This window comes from Macaca nemestrina, chromosome 9, assembly GCF_043159975.1.
Source record: "Macaca nemestrina isolate mMacNem1 chromosome 9, mMacNem.hap1, whole genome shotgun sequence".
NCBI lineage: Eukaryota > Metazoa > Chordata > Mammalia > Primates > Cercopithecidae > Macaca > Macaca nemestrina.
The window spans coordinates 111,399,189-111,419,306 of NC_092133.1; the positions used below are offsets into that span (position 1 = coordinate 111,399,189).

General features: G+C 35.8%; 1 protein-coding gene across 12 annotated transcripts in view; it reads right to left on the reverse strand.

Annotated features, from left to right (window-relative positions):
- Positions 1-20,118, reverse strand: part of LOC105479927 (coiled-coil domain containing 7) — a 436,030-nt gene that overhangs the window by 293,394 nt on the left and 122,518 nt on the right. For all 12 annotated transcript variants that reach the window (XM_071070238.1, XM_071070242.1, XM_071070239.1 and 9 more), the window contains 3 exons: positions 14,410-14,444; positions 3,072-3,345; positions 2,072-2,144 (listed from right to left, as the gene is read on the reverse strand). In XM_071070238.1, coding sequence (XP_070926339.1) covers positions 2,072-2,144; positions 3,072-3,345; positions 14,410-14,444 — 382 coding nt within the window. The remainder of the gene's footprint in view (positions 1-2,071; positions 2,145-3,071; positions 3,346-14,409; positions 14,445-20,118) is intronic.

Consider the following 20,118-nt stretch of genomic DNA (forward strand, 5'->3'; position numbering starts at 1 on the left):
ATCTGATCTTTGACAAACCTGACAAAAACAAGCAATAGGGAAAGGATTCCCTATTTAATAAATGGTGTTGGGAAAGTGGCTAGCCATATGCAGAAAACTGAAACTGGATCCCTTTCTTATACCTTATACAAAAATTAACTCAAGATGGATTAAAGACTTAAACGTAAGACCTAAAACCATAAAATCCCTAGAAGAAAACCTAGGCAATATCACTCAGGACATAGGCATGGGCAAAGACTATATGACTAAAACACCAAAGCAATGGCAACAAAAGCCAAAATTGACAAATAAGATCCAATTAAACTAAAGAGCTTCTGCACAGCAAAAGAAACTATCACCAGAGTGAACCAGCAACCTACAGAATGGGAGAACAATTTTGCAATCTATCCATCTGACAAAGGGCTAATATCCAGAATCTACAAAGAACTTCAACAAATTTACAAGAAAAAAACAAACAACCCCATCAAAAAGTGGGTGAAGCATATGAACAGACACTTTTCAAAAGAAGACATTTATGCAGTCAACAAACATATGAAAAAAAGCTCATCACCACTGGTCATTAGAGAAATGCAAATCAAAACCACAATGAGATAACATCTCACATCAATTAGAATGGTGATCATTAAAAAGCCAGGAAGCAGCAGATGCTGGAGAGGATGTGGAGAAATAAGAATGCTTTTACACTGTTGGTGGGAGTCTAAATTAGTTCAACCATTGTGGAAGACAATGTGGCGATTCCTCAAGGATCTAGAACTAGAAATATCATTTGACCCAGCAATTCCATTACTGGGTATATACAAAGGATTATAAATCATTTTACTATAAAGACACATGCACATGTATGTTTATTGTGGCACTGTTCACAATAACAAAGGCTTGGAACCAACCCAAATGCCCATCAATGATAGACTGGATAAAGAAAATATGGTACATATACACCATGGAATATTATGCAGCCCTAAAAAGGATGAGTTCATGTCCTTTGCAGGGACATGGATGAAGCTGGAAACCATCATTCTCTGCAAACTAACACAAGAACAGAAAACCACACACCACATGTTCTCACATATAAGTGGGAGTTGAACAATGAGAACACATGGACACAGGGAGGGGAACATCACACACCGGGGCCTGTCGGGGATGGGGGCTAGGGGAGGGATAGCATTAGGAGAAATACCTAATGTAGATGACGGGTTGATGGGTGCAGCAAACCACCACGGTACATGTGTACCTATGTAACAAACCTGCACGTTCTGCACATGTATCCCAGAACTTAAGGTATAATAATAAAAAAAAATTTAAGTTTAGGTCAATGCAATAAAATATGGATTGAATACTAACATTACATATGTTGGAAAGGAAGAAAAAAATTATCTTTGCTTTTAACCGTATAATATATCAAACACCTAAATAACCTAGCAAAAATATTATGTATACAGAAATCATCTTTTTTCCTGTTATGCTCAGATTAATTTTGGGTGTCATATTAAGAATTCATAATGCCACCTACTATTATTTGCTTGAGATAAAGCTACCACTTCCCCTTTACACAGATCTTAGTTAAAATCGATTCTCTAAGTAATATAATGATAACTCACCAATTTTTTTTTTTTTTTTTTTTTTTTTTTTTTTTTTTTTTTGAGATGAAGTGTCACTCTGTTACCCAGGCTGGAGTGCAGTGGTGTGATCTTGGCTCACTGCAACCTCCACCTCCCAGGTTCAAGCGATTCTCCTGCCTCCACCTCCTGAGTAGCTGGGATTACAAGCACGCACCACCATGCCAGGCTAATTTTTGTATTTTTAATAGAGATAGGGTTAGTCAGGCTGGGCTCGAACTCCTGACCTCGTGATCCACCCGCCTCGGCCTCCCAAAGTGCTGGGACTACAGGCGTGAGCCACCGTGCCCGGCCCACCAAGTTAATTTTTATATAATTGTTGTTATATTTGTATGCTATCCAGTGACTCCCTAACAAGTTGTTTGTATATTTAATAATGTTCTCCCCTCATTTATTTATATCATGGGAACACATAATTATTCACATTTTCATCTTCCAAAACAGAATCTTTTTACCTTGAGATTTTTCTGGTGCTTGGTAAGTTTGTTCTTCAGTCTTCTTTTGTAATTGTTCTTCTGAAACGTCAGCCTTAATAACAAAGTTGTAATAAGTAATTAGAAATTATATACATATATATATCAAGACTGGTATTTAATTACCTGCTTTGAGAAAAAGAGCTAGCTTTTTGCTCTCATCTACAATGTCATTGCAGAAAACATTTTATTTTTTATTATTTCCTGAATGTATCAAATTTAAAAATACAGAACAATTAATGGACCTGAGAGGCAATTGGGAACACTGAATAGTAAGGAGGGTGCCCGAGCAATATTGTGATTTTTTCCTTCGCAAATAGTCCTAAGAAAATAGTGTTAATAATTATTAAGATTCTTGTTTAGATTTATATTTTAGTCTGTTTTAATCTTTAGAAGAACTCAAATGACTTACAAAATTATTATTATAGGAATACTTTAATAAAATGTATGATTAAAATATATTGTGGATACATGTCAGATATGTACAGCCTTTTTATCTTTTCTCTTTTTCCTAGCATTTTTGCCATGAGAATTTCCTACTTAACTGCTTTTTAACAAAAGCAGTTCTAAAATTTTTTTAGATCTTGTTTAGAGACCTATATAAAATTATTTCAAAATGAGTTGCTTTTACAATCATTTTATTGTATAAAAATATTTTTTTGTAGATGAAGCTGAAAACTATGAAAATTTCCCTTATCTCAGAATGACATACCTTTTATGTTACCATTAAAACTAAAATATAACCCACAACTTTTTTCTCAATATCAAACAATTTGTATAAGTTAAGAATATTACTTAGATTCCCAAATATTACTTTCAGCATTCTAAATATAAAGCAGGTTGTATTAAAAGGCAAACTTTTAATTCTCTTGAAATAAGAAAATATTGAATTTTCAACCTATTTAAATGGGTTAGTATTTATTTGGGATATTGAAGGAGCAATATGAAATAAACAGCTTTCAAATTTCTATATATATCATACCTTTTTACTTTCTGTAAGAACAGGAGGTAAAATGAATGGTGACATCACTGTTTCATTTTTTTGAGCCAATGTTCCAACAGACAGTGAATCTTGAACCTCTTTGCTGGATGATACTGTTGTAAGTGATTTATCACGGGTCTCTGATGGAGATTTATTGGATTGGTTTTCAGCAACTGAAACTTCATTTGAACTCTCTAAAAATGCTGATTCATCTTGAGACTTAAGGATCTGTGAAAGATCTGAAATAGCAGGGCTAGATCGTTTCTTCTCTGAGCTTTAGAATTATAAAACATCTGGTATTAGATTATGTGAAGACCATTTTATTTGCAACTGAAGAATCATTTTAATAACACATAAGGATATTCAATAAATAATTATAATTACTCATTAATTTATGATAATTCCAATATGAAATTGATGCTAGGTAACAAGTTGAAGACAGTAACATATGTCCTGTGATTTAAAGGGATACATAATACTAAGGAAATCATTTAAAATACTCCAATATAATCATTATTCAAGGTCACAAGCCACAGAACAAGAAAAATTTACTCAGCCAAAGTAGAACACAGGATGGTTTGGAGATTTACCTTTTAGTCACATTTATTCCAAAATTATTTTTCCACAATTTTATTTCAGAATGAAAATTAAAATCTCTCCACAGTCACTTTGACATTAAAAGATCACCATCTTTCACCAAAGTCAATTTCCCAAGCTCTGAGTTAGTTTTCTTTAAGGTAAGGGGTATTTATTCTCCACCAGTTGCCAAAGGATCAGATTTCCAGGTTCCAGAACTAGGGTAACCAGGTGTCACGGTTTGCATGCACAATCCCAGTTTTTGCTTGTTGTCGCAATATTCTAGTTTAGATGATAATTTAAGTGATCAAACTATATAAAAATGTAACAAAGCTTTCTTAGTCCTATGAAATGCAACAGAATTTGATGCATTTTGTTTTTAACAGCTATTACCCCAGTTGACATAATTTGCCTAAGGTTTGTTGCAAAGTGTTTAAAATAATTTGAATTTTGGTCTCACAGAAGCAAAATTTTTCAGTGTACCTACTGCCACCTATCCTACATTTGTTAGTTTAGAATGAATTTCAAACTCCAAAGTTTGGGTTATAAAAAAGGGGAGTGGGGTGGAGAGGACAGCTCTGAAAAAAAAAAAGGTAGATATAGATATAGATATAGATATATAGATATAGATATATGGTATGGACAGTTTTAAAAAACATAGAACTTATGACAGACTTTTGTAGTGGCATTATAAAGCAAATTGCAGTATTAAAAGTAAAGACAATAGGGGCTTCCTATCCCAAATTAAGGATAGTATCTCATTCTCAAACCTGATTTATTAGTTCTATTAGGTATCTGAATTTAAGGTGACTAGTTCTAAAATAAAGTCTAACACTCATCTGGAGACTATCTGTTACAGTTATTCACAAACCACCACCCCGACACTAATATTATCACATAGGTAAAAATAGAAAGCAAATTTTTTAAAGATTCTGAAATGGTTATTATGGAACATCATTAATCACTTGATTCTACACAGGCAATTTTCTTATAACAATAGAGAAAATATGTGGCAATACAAAGAACATGCCTTAAATGCTAATATACTGTTCATTTATAACCATATTCCCACATTCAGGCATGCCCCACTTCTATCATCTCTTGCAACCATAAGGAACCACAGCATAACAAGCATGATACTTCCGCTGAGGGGTCAGGAATAAAAAATACTAGGAAGGTGTGCAAGCAATGCTGTATTCAAGCTTGTGTCAGTCAAAGAGATGTGGAAATACTTTCAAAGCCCTACTGATTAGATGGTGAAGGAGAAGGAGAAGGGAGGAGGAAGAGAAAGAGGAGAATGAGGAGAAGGAAGAGGAGGAGTTGAAGGAGGAGGAGGAGGACAACAGCAATGACGACTACAGAAGGCAGCCTATTGACACAAAGAAAATAATAATAAAGCAAGTGATTTGCACCCTCCCAATTATTTGGTGAATAGCCATAAACAACCAAAATATGGTTTATAAATCTTACTAAATTTGTGTCATTCACTGTCTGATTTAGATTAAGACTCTATAATAATCACTCCATGTCTAAATACTACCATATAATGGTCTAATTATGAGCATGTATTTTAGCAGCTTTTATATAAGCATATTCACAGCACTCTACATGACAGTCTTCAACATGACTGAAGTGGTATAAAGAGTGTATCTCCTCCTGCTTGCGAAAGCATTTGTTAACTCTGAAGATCTGAGCATTGCATCCTTTTCTTACTAGTCAAATAGATGTACAGGGGCACTATCTGTTATGCATATAATCATGGACATTTCGTAATTCTTAAATCAGGCAAAATGGAAAATGTCATTGAATAATAACTGCCCAAACTGCCCTCTTTTTTTTTTTCTTTTCAATACCTTCTTTTTCAGGAACTTTCTTTAACTCCATCCATTTTCTAAAATGTCAGCACAACCCCCAACCCATACCCCTCCCCTTAGGGAAAAAACTCTCTCACAAGTATTCATGTTACACTGAATTTTTAATTATCAATGCAAATAAGAGACAAATTATCAATAAAATACTAATAAAATATTATTGATATTCTTATCTGCAATAATACAAGAATATTATCGATATTCTTATCTGCATTCCTATATACAAGACAAACAAAAACATCTAGGACTTAAAGTGTGTAATACAGTACAAACTAACATGATTCTAAAAATCAATTTTATAGAATAATTTCAATATAGGTGTTACAAAAGTCAAAAGTTATAAATATTTTGACAGTTTTTAAAAATTACAATTACCGTTGATCAAAATATTCATAGTGAATAGTTTTAGGCTCCTCAACTGAAAAGAGAGTCTAAAATTTTTAAAGGTTCAGTAAAAGTCCAAGATGACTAAGAGCCTGGAAAAAATAAAAGGTTAAAATACTTGAAATTATTAACTTAAAGAAAATTAGTTTGATGGACTGCTTAGAAATAGTTTGTAAATGTGTAAATAATTCTTATACTGACAAGTTGCCTAACTACATCTAGCTACACTAGCAATGCTATTACTGAAATAATCAGAAATGGAACTCAAACTATGGGGAAATTATATAGGATAAACGAAAAACTATTCTCATAATAGAAAAAAAACCACGTTATCAGTTAATGAGAATGACAAACATGTTTCTGAATGGCCTCGGTTAATATCTCCCTTCCCTACTTGGTAGCTTGGCAGAGATCTCAATATTGCAACGTGCTCTGCTTGCTATTCTGCTCATAAGTTTTTCTCAATAAACCTTGTTATATGTAGCTAGTGGTATGTGACTCATGTGTATATTACAGCTTTTGAAAACAGAGAGTTTGGGCTACCACTGAAGTGGGAGATAACCCCATTGGAAGCCTTATACCAGAAAAACTACTAAGTTGAAATGGCCAATATCTCAGCGTCCAGATCTTATATAGTCATAAAAACTCAAGAAAGAACAAATTGCTTGTTCTCAGTGAGAATGGCTATAGAGATCAGGTAGCTATGGAATTATGGGACACCATAATCTCAGATTAAGTAGGATGTTTCTTTTGTATTTTTACCATGCACATTTTCCCTTTGCTCATTTTGCTTTGCATCCTTTTTATGTAATAAATCATGGTCATCATAATGACTATATGATGAGTGCTGTGAGCTCTCCTAGTGAGGGGAGTAGTCCTGGGGAACCCTAACACACAAGGCTACTATTTTGTACTCTATATTAATACTGATTGCTGTTTCTTTCTCAGATTATATAACTGATAAGGACATTCTGAATTATTAAACTGAGAACAGGTACACAACCATATTAGTTGGATAATTATCTATTGATAACCTCCATAATGACTGGCCAAGCACATGGTGAAAACCTGTCTGAACTGGCAAGATCATTCCATAATATTTCATATAGGAAGCATAAAAATAAAGTATTTTTCAAACAAAATGTAATGGATGCAGTGATTCTATGCAATGCTAGTCAGGTTAAGAAAAGAAAAAAACACTAGACACTCCATAGTGGACTACTGAAACTTAAGGAAAGAAACAGTTCCACTTACTCCAGACTCTGTCATTACACAAGATATAGAATAAATTGCTGCCACTACTGACACACGTATGTAGCTGAGGATTTGGCAAGATATGCCAAGATTAGTAAATATACCTTTAATAATCCTTCTTGAGAATGTTTTAATTCCTATTATACATTTTCAATGTGGGACAAAACCTAGTAAAATGTGCATTGCTAGCAATCTCCAGATATTATATCACACTGATGACTGTGATCAACACCGAAGAAACATTACATGTTGTCTAGGCATACCTGATTAAAGATAACTTTAAATGATTCAGGGCCCTGTTATTCAGATAAATTTGGAGAAGGCAGTCATCATCTGGACAGCATCAAAAAAATACATTCTATATCACTTAAAGCAGGCATCCCCAACCCCCAGACCACGAATGATACCAGTCCATGGCCTGTTAGGAACTGGGCAACACAGCAGGAGGTGAGTGTCGAGTGAGCAAGCAAAGCTTCCTCTGTATTTACAGCCACTCTCCCATCACGAGCATTACCACCTGAGCTCCGCCTCCTGTCAGACCAGCAGCCTCATTAGATTCTCATAGGAGCACAAATCCTATTGTTAACTTCACATGCGAGGGATCTAGGTTGCGTGCTCCTTACGAGAATCCAATATCTGATGATCTGTCACTGTCTCCCATCACCCCCAGATGGGACCGTCTAGTTGCAGGAAAACGAGCTCAGGGCTCCCACTGATTCTACATTAAGGTGAGTTGTATAATTATTTCATTATATATTATAAAGAAATAATAATAATAAAGTATACAATAAACTTAATGTGCTTGAATCATCCTGAAACCACCCCCTCCATCCTGGTCCATGGAGTCTTCCACGAAACTGGTCCCTGGTTCCAAAAAGGCTGGAAACTGCCGCTTTAAAGGAAAATTTACAGGGCCTCCAGTCCCAACCACAAAGGATTTTCCTTGTTAGGTAGTGGTGACATCACATTCTACACCTGGTGATTCTTCAAAGCACTATATCAATGCAACTAATTTTAAATAGAAGCTCATATATTAACATGCCTTGGAAGAGGTCTAGGCATCATAAAAACAAGCTCTAACTTTAGATTTTGCCATATCTTTCAAACTCATGGGATTACACATACCTGTAAGAAACCATTTTCTGAAGGAAGCTTTTGGCAAAAACACTGGGTTTTTTTTGTTTTTTTTTTTTTGCCAAAGATGTCTCCTACATCTTTGGACGAAATTATTTCCTTCTCCTGCTGAGTGGCACGTGTCAGTGACTGCTAGTCTACTACTGAGCCCTAATGGGACAGACTTTTCTCACTCTTCAACCTGACATTCGTATCCCATTATGGGCCTTCTCTAATCCAAAATCTGATAAAGTGGTACATGCCCAGGAAAATTCTACTAAAAGGGGGATACTGCACATCCAATCAATTACACCTTAGACAAATTCATAAAATATGGCCTTACACTCACAGGCACAGAGATCTCTCTGCTGTTTTAAACAAACCATTGACTCGGTAAGGCACTTGCCTGAAAGATTTGCCACCTGACAAGAAAGCATGATTAACTAATGGAAAAGCCTCTCTCAAAGGTCATAAAATCTCAGTGGAGTGACACATTCCTTCACCATAATGATGGTGAGTTGTTGAGATCCCATGGTATTGGACATTTTTCAAAACTGGGTAAACTTCAGGCATTCTTCATGGCCGTAGAGCACAATCTCCTCAGACTGACTGAATTGCACCCTTATAAAGACTAATGAGCCATCAGTAATGAGCCTAGTTACACTGTCAGGCTGTTGAGTCCCCTAGGACAGAACTCTTTTTTATATATATATAAAATGGAGTCTCGCTCTGTCACCCAGTGGCATGATCTCGGCTCACTGCAACCTCCACCTCCCGGGTTCAAGTGATTCCTCTGCCTCAGCCTCCTAAGTAGTTAGGACTACAGGCATGCGACACCATGCCCAGCTAATTTTTGTATTTTTAGGAGAGATGGGGTTTCACCAAATTGGCCAGTCTGGTCTTGAACTCCTGACCTTGTGATCCACCTGCCTCAGCCTCCCAAAGTGCTGGGATTACAGGTGTGAGCCACAATGCCTGGCCAACAGAACTCTTTACACTTGCTTTTCTGAGGTAAACTTTGCCCAAGGAAATAGTTACAACAACTTAGTCACAAGCTCAATTCTTATATTCTATGTGTATATGTCCATGAGAAGGAACTGAATCTAAAGGAAAACATTTGACATGAAAAAGCCAGTTAAGAATGTGTGACCATCATCTCTAGTATAGTCTTGGGTCCCTGTTCAAATCCATCCCACCATGAAGGAACACAATGGACAATAAGGAATTTATTCAAAAGACATAGAAGTCTTCAGGAAGCTGAGGTGCGAAAAGCCCTTGAGTCCAGGAGTTCTAGACCAGCCTGGGCAACATAGGGAGACTGTGTCTCTATAAAAAATAAAACAATTAGCTGGGTGTGGTGGTGCATGCCTGTGGTCCCCACCAATCAGATGGCTAAGGTGGGAGGATGGCTTCAGTGTGGGAGGTTGACGACATACTAAGCCATGATGGTGCCACTGCACTCCAGCCTAGGAGACAAAGTGAGACCCTATATCAAAAAAAAAAAAAAAAAGACATACAGGCCACTGTTCTCCATCAAGCTTATTCTACTTGCAATTTAAGGCAGCCTCTTTGAAAACAACCTCCACAAGGCTTGTCAGTCCACTTTTCCCTAATTGTTTACAAGTTACAGGCTACCATACCAAGCAAGGGCCCCTCTTGCCATGGTTAAACTCCAAAGTACCTAGAAGTTAAGGAGTAGAGAAAAATATCATTTCAAGAGGAATAGCATACTCCTTTTCTTTTCTTTTCTTTTCTTTTTTTAACGCCCTTTGCTTTGACCTCAGTTGCAAGAGAACACACGATATATTGCTCATTTAAAAGCATCAGATGGTGCTGCAGACATCCTCTTCTACCCTGCAGGTGACCTATGATGGCAAAATGGTAACTTTGAGGTCCCCACTGAACTATCACTCCAGACAAAGGACAATATGGCTCATCTCCATGGAGAAAAACAGATCTGTTTGTCAGATGTGAACATATCTGACCCTGGGAAATGGTTGGAGGCAGATGTTCAAGGGAGGTGATGAATGACTTTCTCTTTCCTATGGCAGATATGGAACAGACATTCCAAAACAAAGGTATCTGTGCTTAGCCGGGAAAAAGAGTTCATAATGTGAAGTTATTAGGATGTTGGTTCTACACCCTCATCTAACCCAGCTGGTGACCTTACTAATATTCTTCTCCCAGACAATACTAAGGAAATTGGTATGCTCAGGTCCAAGTGTCAGCCAGAGCTAATGCAGAGATCTATAATAATGAGTCTCCAAGATCAAAGGGTGGACAGCAGTGAGATAAATCTTTATGCACGGATGGTCTTGGTGATTCTCTTTCTTCCCTCTTTTTGTGGTTTCACAGAGCTAGCTCAGCAGGACTGTTTGACTCACTGATACCAGCTACATTGGTATATAAAGTACCTACTCCCTTCTCCCTTTTTCCAACAAGGCCATTGCCCCAACCAGGAAGCTCTCAGTGATACACAGTTGATTAGATGCTCTCTATGCCCTCCCAATTCCCCTATAATTTTGTAAAGTGATACGTGAGAAGGGGTTCCTCTCAGCAGCATCTTTTATGGTGAATTCAGCTTTGCTTAATCTAAGTCTATTTCTGTATGGAATCATGACAACTCGGGGGATATTTTATCCTCTATTGCTTCCTGGATTGCAAGGTTTCCTCTATAAAATCTACCTTATGACTACTATTTGGGTAACTAGTCATATGCCCCTTAACTGTTATCCCAGTTAACTGAGGATATTAAAAGCTCCTTTAGTCTAGATCTTTTAGTTATAACATAAATTTTCATTTGTAGAAATTTATTTTGATAAAAATTGAAAAGAAACAAAACATTTTAACAGCTTTTATTTCACAATTAGATAATGCCTTTTCTTCATTGTTAACACCTTCCTTGACCACCCAATCTAAATTATCCTTCCCTGTGACTGTCAGATATGCAGTTTCATTACCTTCATGTATTAGTCTCCAAAATCATCTTGTTTATTTATTTTTACTTGTTTATGTTTTGTCTCTTCTGTTATAATGTAAGTACCACAAGAGAAGGCATCTTATCTGTCTGATTTTTCAGTAAAACACAATACCCCAAAAAGAACTGGACATATGAAGGTGACAAAAGTACCTGTTGAATGAGTTGGGTGAATAAATGAATGAGTAAATTCAACAGCTAATCATCTAATCTATGGAGGAAAAAAATGGACATGTTCCACCACTCTTCTCTTGTATGTTTTTGTGCTTTATAGAAAACCCAAGTAATAGTGAAAGTCCTAATGAAAGTGTTTAGAAAGAAATAGGTTGACTGTGTAACTCTTAAAAATAAAACACCATGAATTAGTTTACATTTTCATTTCTAAAAAGTGTGAATTTCAATGCCGCAAAACATTTAAGAAAAGCTAACAACACACATGATGTGAAACAATAAATCATTAAAATCTATTGTTTGATTATTTACCACTAACTCCATTCCCTAAGCCAAAATAAACTGATAAATGTTGTAAAGAGCAAAATTGTACTTTATTGTAAGCAATACCATGTATCTGCTCAGGTGGGGTCTCCTTACTTCGCTCCCATCCACTCTCTGAAGGTTTGGGAGACTTTTCCAAAGTATTTCAGAAACTCTATTAGGATCTAAGAAGTAACCCAAAATGAAGGTTGATGAATAATATTGTGCCATGTGCTTAATAGTTTGAATTTTTATTATATTTAGCAATATAATATAATATGTAATGTATTATATTATATTATTATATAATATATAATAATTAACCTAAATCTATTGAGGGCAATTCTATAAAACCTATCAAGCTGAAACAACCTATTTCATCTCATATTTCCCATTATTGTCCTTAGTCTAGGATCCAAACAAAATGAATTTTTGGCCTTTTCCTGAGCACACTGTATAGATTCTAAACATCCTCATCTTTGCCTCAAAGCAAAGTTCTGTCCACTCGACACACCCTTTCCTCACATTTCCTGTTAAAATCCAACCCAACCATCCTTCTTAAATTAAATGGTATGTAATTCTTAATCCAGTCAGAAACAACTTTTCCTCTTCTTTGATGTAGCTTCTTGGTAATGTTTTATAGAATGCAACGTCTGCATTATACTCCACTTATTTTTGTACATGTCTAGTCGACCCTACTAGACTGTTAATGCATTGAGGGCAATGACCATATATTTAAAGCCCTTTATATCCCATAATACCCAGTACAGTGCCTTGCACAGCATGGATGCTCAGTCAGTGTTTTCTCATTTGAGCTAAACTGAATTGAAATGAATTACAATCATCTTCCTCCTGAAGTTATTACATCAATCAACATTTCTAGGGGAAAAAAGGCATTTAAGAGGGATTATTTGATATATTCATTCTATGATTTTTTTTAATCTTGATGTCCTATCATCCTCATTCTGTTGTTCTCCATTGAACCCTTCTTCCATTCTATCACTTCTCATTAAAATTCTAAAATGTGACTTATCAGAAAAGTAGAATGAGGGCTGGCAGGGGTAGTAACTCACTAGGTAATATTATCATAATGCCTCTTTAAGATTTTTCCAAACACCCATGGAAAGTAACTGAGACTGCCTTACCATGTCTTCAGAGAGACTAGAAACTCTCTTTAAAATGCTTTTTGTAAGCCAATGTTTGTATTTTCTGGGAGTTACCAATGTACAAAGAGCCTATCACATTTATCAGCAGCAACTAAATGTTCAATATTAAAACAACTTATATCAAAAGTTACCACCTCGTGTTCTTCAGGGTGATAAACTACTGGCTCTGCAGGATTTTCAAAGGCTATAGGTCACCATGATTGCATGGAAAACTATAGTAATATTTCATGCTCTACCATAATCTGAGTATGAATATAAGAGCACCAGCCGGGCACAGTGGCTCACGCCTGTAATCCCAACACTTTGGGAATCCGAGGTGAGTGGATCACCTGAGGACAGGAATTTGAGACCAGCCTGGCCAACATGGCAAAACCCCGTCTCTACTAAAAATATAAAAGTTAGCCGGGCACAGTGGCGGGCACCTGTAATCCCAGCTACTGGGGAGGCTGAGGCAAGAGAATCACTTGAACCCGGGAGGCAGAGGTTGCAGTGAGCTGAGATCATGCCACTGCCCTCCAGCCTGGGCAATAAGAGCCAGACTCCATCTAAAAAAAAAAAAAGCACCATGCTTTTGCTTTATTTCTTCCTATTTCTGCATGATACATAAGTTCCCATTACTGTTGCAGATAATTATTAATACTTTTCCTTATACATTCTCAAATGCTGACCATACATATTTAAAATATAAAGAAATCAACAATAAGAAACCAACCATAATAAGTTTGCAAAGCAACAAGTGGACCAATGTCTAATTTTCTCTTGCACATTGTATTTAAAACATGTAGTTTTTAGTATATATCTAGTTAGTATTTAAAATATATACTTTTAAATATAAACATTCACTACAAACATTTAAAATGAATATTTTCAAAACTTCTGGCCATTAATCATTACACTTATTACCTAATTCTTGCTAATTCACCTGGGTCTATAATCCATAAATATTTAAAATGGCAATGAAGTACATAAATGCATACTTCTAGGTAATTCCTCTTTACTCCATGGTAATGTGAATCAAGAAAGTCTGTGAATCAATCATAATATAATAATCAAAGAGACTCACTAGTGAAAACTATAAGATTCAATTGGATGAATCAATCAACTCAATTATATATGTGAATGCATGTACATATATATGTGTGCATATAGTAACTGAGTTAAAATAGAAGGTAAAAATGATTTTTCAGTAAGTTGTTTATGTATCTAGCTCATGCATCTTGATGATAACTAAGTTGAAAATAAGGGTTAGTTCCTCACTATCTGGAAATTTTAATTGTTGTTGTCAGAAAAAAAAAGTGTGTTTGTACATAGACCTGGTCCTTAATTTAAATTTTTCATTTAATTTTTACTTTTGACTGCATCAACTCCTCAAACTTTGAAATCTAAAGTTTCTAACATTTTCTACTTAAAATTAGTTTCAAAGAGTTTTGTGACAAAATTTAATATGGTTATTTTCATTACTTAGGTATGCAAACTGATAAAGATTAGAAAATGACAGAACAAATTTTTAAAAAGTGTTTTACCTTTTTTCAATCAGTCTTCCGCTTTGGGCAGTGATCTGTGATAAAGATAATACTAGATTTAAAAATATCAAGTATGCATATACAATGTTTACATTCAGTCATTTAGAAAAATGTCATTTAATATGACAATTTTGTAAGATTAAGGTATCAAAAAAGCAAAGAAATTATCATATTTTAGCATTGGAAGAGACACTATAGAAGGAGAGTAGGCCCTAAAATTACACTTGTATTTCTAAATTAAGAGCAAATAAGGTTTTATACTTTTAGTAAACAAAAATTTTTTTTTTGAATGAAAGAAAAGCATGTTTATTAGAGCAACGGAGTACAAGAAAACAGCTGCTCCATAGACAGAGCAGGCCTGCTCCATAGGCAGAGTAGCCCAAAATTTATTTCAAACTTATCTATTACATAATTATCTAATCCTTTTAAATATTCTTGTTGAAGGATGTATAATGCTAATATTATGCATAATAAACTGTGGAGGTGATTTTTGTAATTTATCAATTTTAAAATAAGTATACTGAGAATACATGTTCAAATATGTTTACAGAAGTATGTAACCAACAGTGTTAGGCCAGCCGGGCAAGGTGGCTCACAACTGTAATCCCAGCACTTTGGGAGGCCAAGGCAGGCAGATCACCTGAGGTCAAGAGTTCAAGACTAGCCTGGCCAACATGGCGAAACCCTGTCTCCACTAAAAATACAAAAATTAGCTGGGTGTGGTGGCAGGCTCCTGTAATCCCAGCTACTCAGGAGGCTGAGAGAGGAGAATTGTCTGAACCTGAACCAAGGAGGCAGAGGTTGCAGTGAGCCAAGATCGCACCATTGTACTCCAGTCTGGGCAACAGAGTGAGACTCCGTCTCGGGGAAAAAAAAAAAAAAAAAGGCCAGTGGCCTTAAAAGTGTGATTTTTATTAATGAATTACCTCTTGTGAATATAATACATACTTTCCTATAGTATAAATGTTGATTGTAGGCTTTATTCTGGACCTGATTTTCATCTAATTCAGTTTCTTTTATGCAGAGATTAACTAGTTTTATCCTTATTCCCCTGTGGCAAAGACTTCTAAATGGTCAACAAACTAATTTTCTCTTCTTCTTAGACACATTGTTAGTCTACATTTGTTAATTCTCCCTGTAGTTAAACGTAGCAAATAGAATGTGAGAAAAAAGGATGTGCATCTCCTCCAGCCAGGTCAATGAAAATTACTCATGTTTGTCCTCCATATTCTTTTCTGATAGCTAGGTAACTATGCTCAGTGTGGCTCAGGAAGCCACATGTAAGATGGCAAACCTTCCATATGCCAGGATACCTTAACAACCCTGTGGAGCAGAACTCCTTACCACGAACACTGACCTTGAACTTCCTTGGACTATTAACACCAGGAAAGAAGCTTCCATTGTGTTAGAGCCATCATACATTTTGTGTCTATATGTCACAATAGTCACAATAGTTATCCTATATACTAACTAATAAATCATCAATGATTTTCATACAGCCTATGCAGACAACTCCTACAGAGCTAAACAGGGATGCAAAAATAACAGTTACATAGGACTTCATGATACACAAAAGCAGTTCATAAGCATTATCTCATTATACCCTCACAGTATTCTTTTTTTTTTTTTTTTTTTTTTTTTGAGACAGAGTCTCATTCTGTCATGCAGGCTGGAGTACAGTGGCACTATCTGGGCTCACTGCAACCTCTGCCTCCCGGGTTCAAGTGATTCTTCTGCCTCAGCCTCCAGAACAGCTGGGATTATAGGCACACTCCACCATGCCTGGCTAATTTTTCTTTTCTTTTTTTTTTTTTTTTAAGTAGAGACAGGGTTTCACCATATTGGCCAGGCTGGTCTCCAACTCTTGACCTCAAGTGATCCTCCTGCCCACCTCCCAAAGTGCTGGGATTACAGGCATGAGCCACTGTACCCGGCCACAGTATTCTTATAAAGTATTATCATCCTCCATTAATTAAAAGTTTATAGATAATTATGTATAGTTCCTGACAGAAACAATAATAGTTCTTGCCCCTCCCTCTGAATTAAAAAAGACTATTATTCTAATAAACAACCTCAAAAACAGATGCAAAAACAAAAAGGAACTACTTTTTCCAACTTGTCATTATGACATACATATCACAGGGCTTTTGTGTAATATAGTGTCCAATAGTAGGAGTTCCAAATATTTTTCCTTTACTTGTAAATTTTAGGTGTCTATAGCAAAGGGTGATAAGGTGGCTTCCCTGTGAAGCTCAGACCCAAGAGCATTGAGGCCTTCCCACCTCAGATGAGAAAGCCTGCTCTTGATACTAATAATATCACAGCTCCACAGCCAACCAAGAGACTATGATACCCAGGAGAGCTCTATCAGCAGAAAAAATGAAATTAATTTATAGTTACAATATACACAAAAACCGTATTAATTATGGGATCAATAAAAGGGAAGAATACATCTACCCCACTGATGCGCAATTATCCTCTTTACAAACAGTATCTTACATGTTATTCCTTTACCCAGAAATTTTCTTTTCCGAAAATTGAAGACCAAACTGCTTGATTTAGCATTCGATTCAGGAATTTTCACAATCTCATACTTATCTATTAATACTCATGATAGGCAGCCTCTAAAATGGCTACCAGTGATCCCTGCTCATGGTGTTCACGCCAGTGGTATACCTTTCCCTTGTGTGTGAGCTGGCGCTAGTGACTACTTCCACTTTTAATGAACAGGATATGACAAAAGTGATGGAATGTCACTTCCAAGATTAGATTCTCTCTCTGTCTCTGTCTCCAAGTCGATTTTTCTCCATCTATGTCTCCCTATATCTCACTCTGCCTTTGTTTCCATGTTGTAAGCTACATTATGGAGAGGCCCCTATAGCAAAGTACTGATGTCTCAAATCAATAACCAGCAAGAACCTGAGGCCTAACAACAGTCATGTGAGTACATGAATGAGTTTGGGAGTACATCCTTCTCCAGTTGGACCTTAAAATACATACAGCCAAGGGTAATGCCTTGGCTACATCCTTGTGAGAGGGAACCTGAGCCAGAGGACACAGCTAAGGAACATTAGGATTCCTGACCTACAAATATTCTGAGATAGTACATGTTTGCTGTCTATACCACTAAATTTTGGCATAATTTGTTATGTTGCAAAAAATAACTGAAACAGTACTTTTGTTTCTCATTTATCTTTTAACCAGATACATTTTAGGAAATGGAGAAGGGAGAAACAGTGTTTCAAGCAGAGAACAAAATAGGCAAAATACTTAAGGTTACAGAAAACACCATATGTTCTATAAACTTAAAGAAGGTTCAGTGTAGCTAAAGCATAAAATATATGATACACATGTGCATATGAAAGCATGTGCAATAGCCTGGGGGGATAATTAAAGATGAGGCTGGGGCCTCAGGAAAAGACCAGATCTAACAAAGCCTTAAACCATAATTAGGACTTTGTTCTTAAAGTAAGGGCAGTAGAAAGCATTCAAGATTTTAGGCAAGAAGGTAACAAACAAATATCAATTTTTGCAAGATGACTAGCCACCAACAAGGAGACTGGCCTGGAAAGAGAGAGACCAATTAGAGTCCTGGTGGGAGCTTGACTAACAGAACTGTCAGTAATATTGACAAAACTGGACAGAATTTGATAGATAATAATTGGGTCAAGACGAAGGAAAAGAAGAAATAACAGTGATGCTGGACTTTATAGTTTCAGCAATTAGATGGATGAGGATGCCAGGAGACTGAATACTGAGAGATACAGCAGGTCTGAGAAGAACTCAATTGGTTCATTTAGGGACATGGTGAATTCTAGATGTTTGAAGTCCATCGAAATAGAAAAATTCAGTATGTTAATGAATAATAGGTCTGGAAATGAGGTGTAATTCAAGTTAGAGATAAGAGATTTATATGGCCCTAGAAGCCATGAAGGTATATGAGCATGTTCAGAAAGAGTATATGGAATAAAAAGAAACTCTAGGACAGAACCCAGAGAAGTACTAACATTTAAAGAATGAGCAAAGCAAGAGGAGACCAAAGAGGCGTTCCAAAAATATATAAGGAAAACCAAATAATTATGCTGTTTCTCAAACAAACTATAAACTATCTATGTACCCCAGAACTTAAAGTATAATACAAAAATATTTAAAAATAAATGATTAAACATGGTTAAATGCTGCTAAGAGGACAAATGAGATTAAACTATAAATCATCCGGCCGGGCGTAGTGACTCATGCCTGTAATCCCAACACTTTGGGAGGTTGAGGCAGGTGGATCACCTAAGGTCTAGAGTTCGAGACCAGCCTGACCAACATGGTGAAACTCCATCTCTACTAAAAATATAAAAACTTAGCCAGGTGTGGTGGCAGGCACCTGTAATATCAGCTACTCAGGAGGCTGAGGCAGGAGAATCACTTGAATCTGGGAGGCAGAGGTTGTAGTGAGCTGAGATCACAACATTGCACTCCAGCCTGGGCAACAAGAGAGAAACTCCATCTCAAAAAATAAAAAGAAAGAAAGAAAAAAACTATAAAGCATCCTTCAGAATAGCATCAAATAGATTTGTTGTAACCTTGGCAAAAATAGTTTTAATATGGTGATTGAGAAAGAAGATTACAGTTAAATTACTATAAGAACATGGACAGTGAGTATAAACTTCTATTACATCAAAATCTCCAATAATGATATCTCCTGTTTCACTATTACCAGAACAAGCCATCTGAATACATGACATTATATACACCATCTGTGCAAAGAACCTAGCATATAATAGATGTTTAATTAATGAGTGTTAAGCTAGATACACAAGAAGACAGATGTGTATTGATCTATATATAAACCCACTAAAATTAGAATCACTTATGTGTGAAAGCAATGTGATGTTTTAGCTACTGTTCTGCTAAGGTTCATTTTAATATTTAATCTAACTTTTTCGTCATATATGAAAGCCTTTGTTTTGGATTAGGAGATAAATACTGGGAAATAGAAAACAATAAAGCTTTTAACAAAGCAAGTTTCAAATGCAGCCATGTAGACAAGCAAAGAAGATATCTTCAGATGTGATTTTGGAGCTGGAAAGACCTGAATTTGAAATCTAACTCAATATTACTCACTGTAATGTGGCATGGCTAATTTTTTAAAGTTTTGGTTTCATCCTCAAAATGGAGGTGCTAATAGCTATCTTATGGTCTTGTGTAAATGACTAACCCATATACATAGATATAAAATGACTAGCAGATTTTATAATAATGGCAGATATAAAATGACTCGCAGATTTTATAATAATAGCAGCTATAAAATGACTATCAGATTTTAAGTTGTGCTGCTTCTTTTGTTCTTTGTCTTAAAGCAGCTGACAGACAATCCTACATTTCTTTAAATATTTTATATTCAATTCAGTGTACCTTACTCCATTTATATACATGACCTAACAACTTTAATAATTTTTATTGCCCTCAGAGAAACTGTCTTTATTATATATCTTTCCAGGAAGAAGTTGAGGTCATTCACAATAAAAATTACACAAAAAGAGAAGGTAAAAATAAAGGACTCAAATCTCAGATGCTGATGTGGTCATTCAAAATCAGTATATATTTAAGTCATAGTTTAGTATTCAAGATAATAATGAGTTGACATATCCAGAAGGTAAAGGGAAAAAGTAAAAACAAACCCAAAAACAGAAGCATGATTTTTTAAATAACATATAC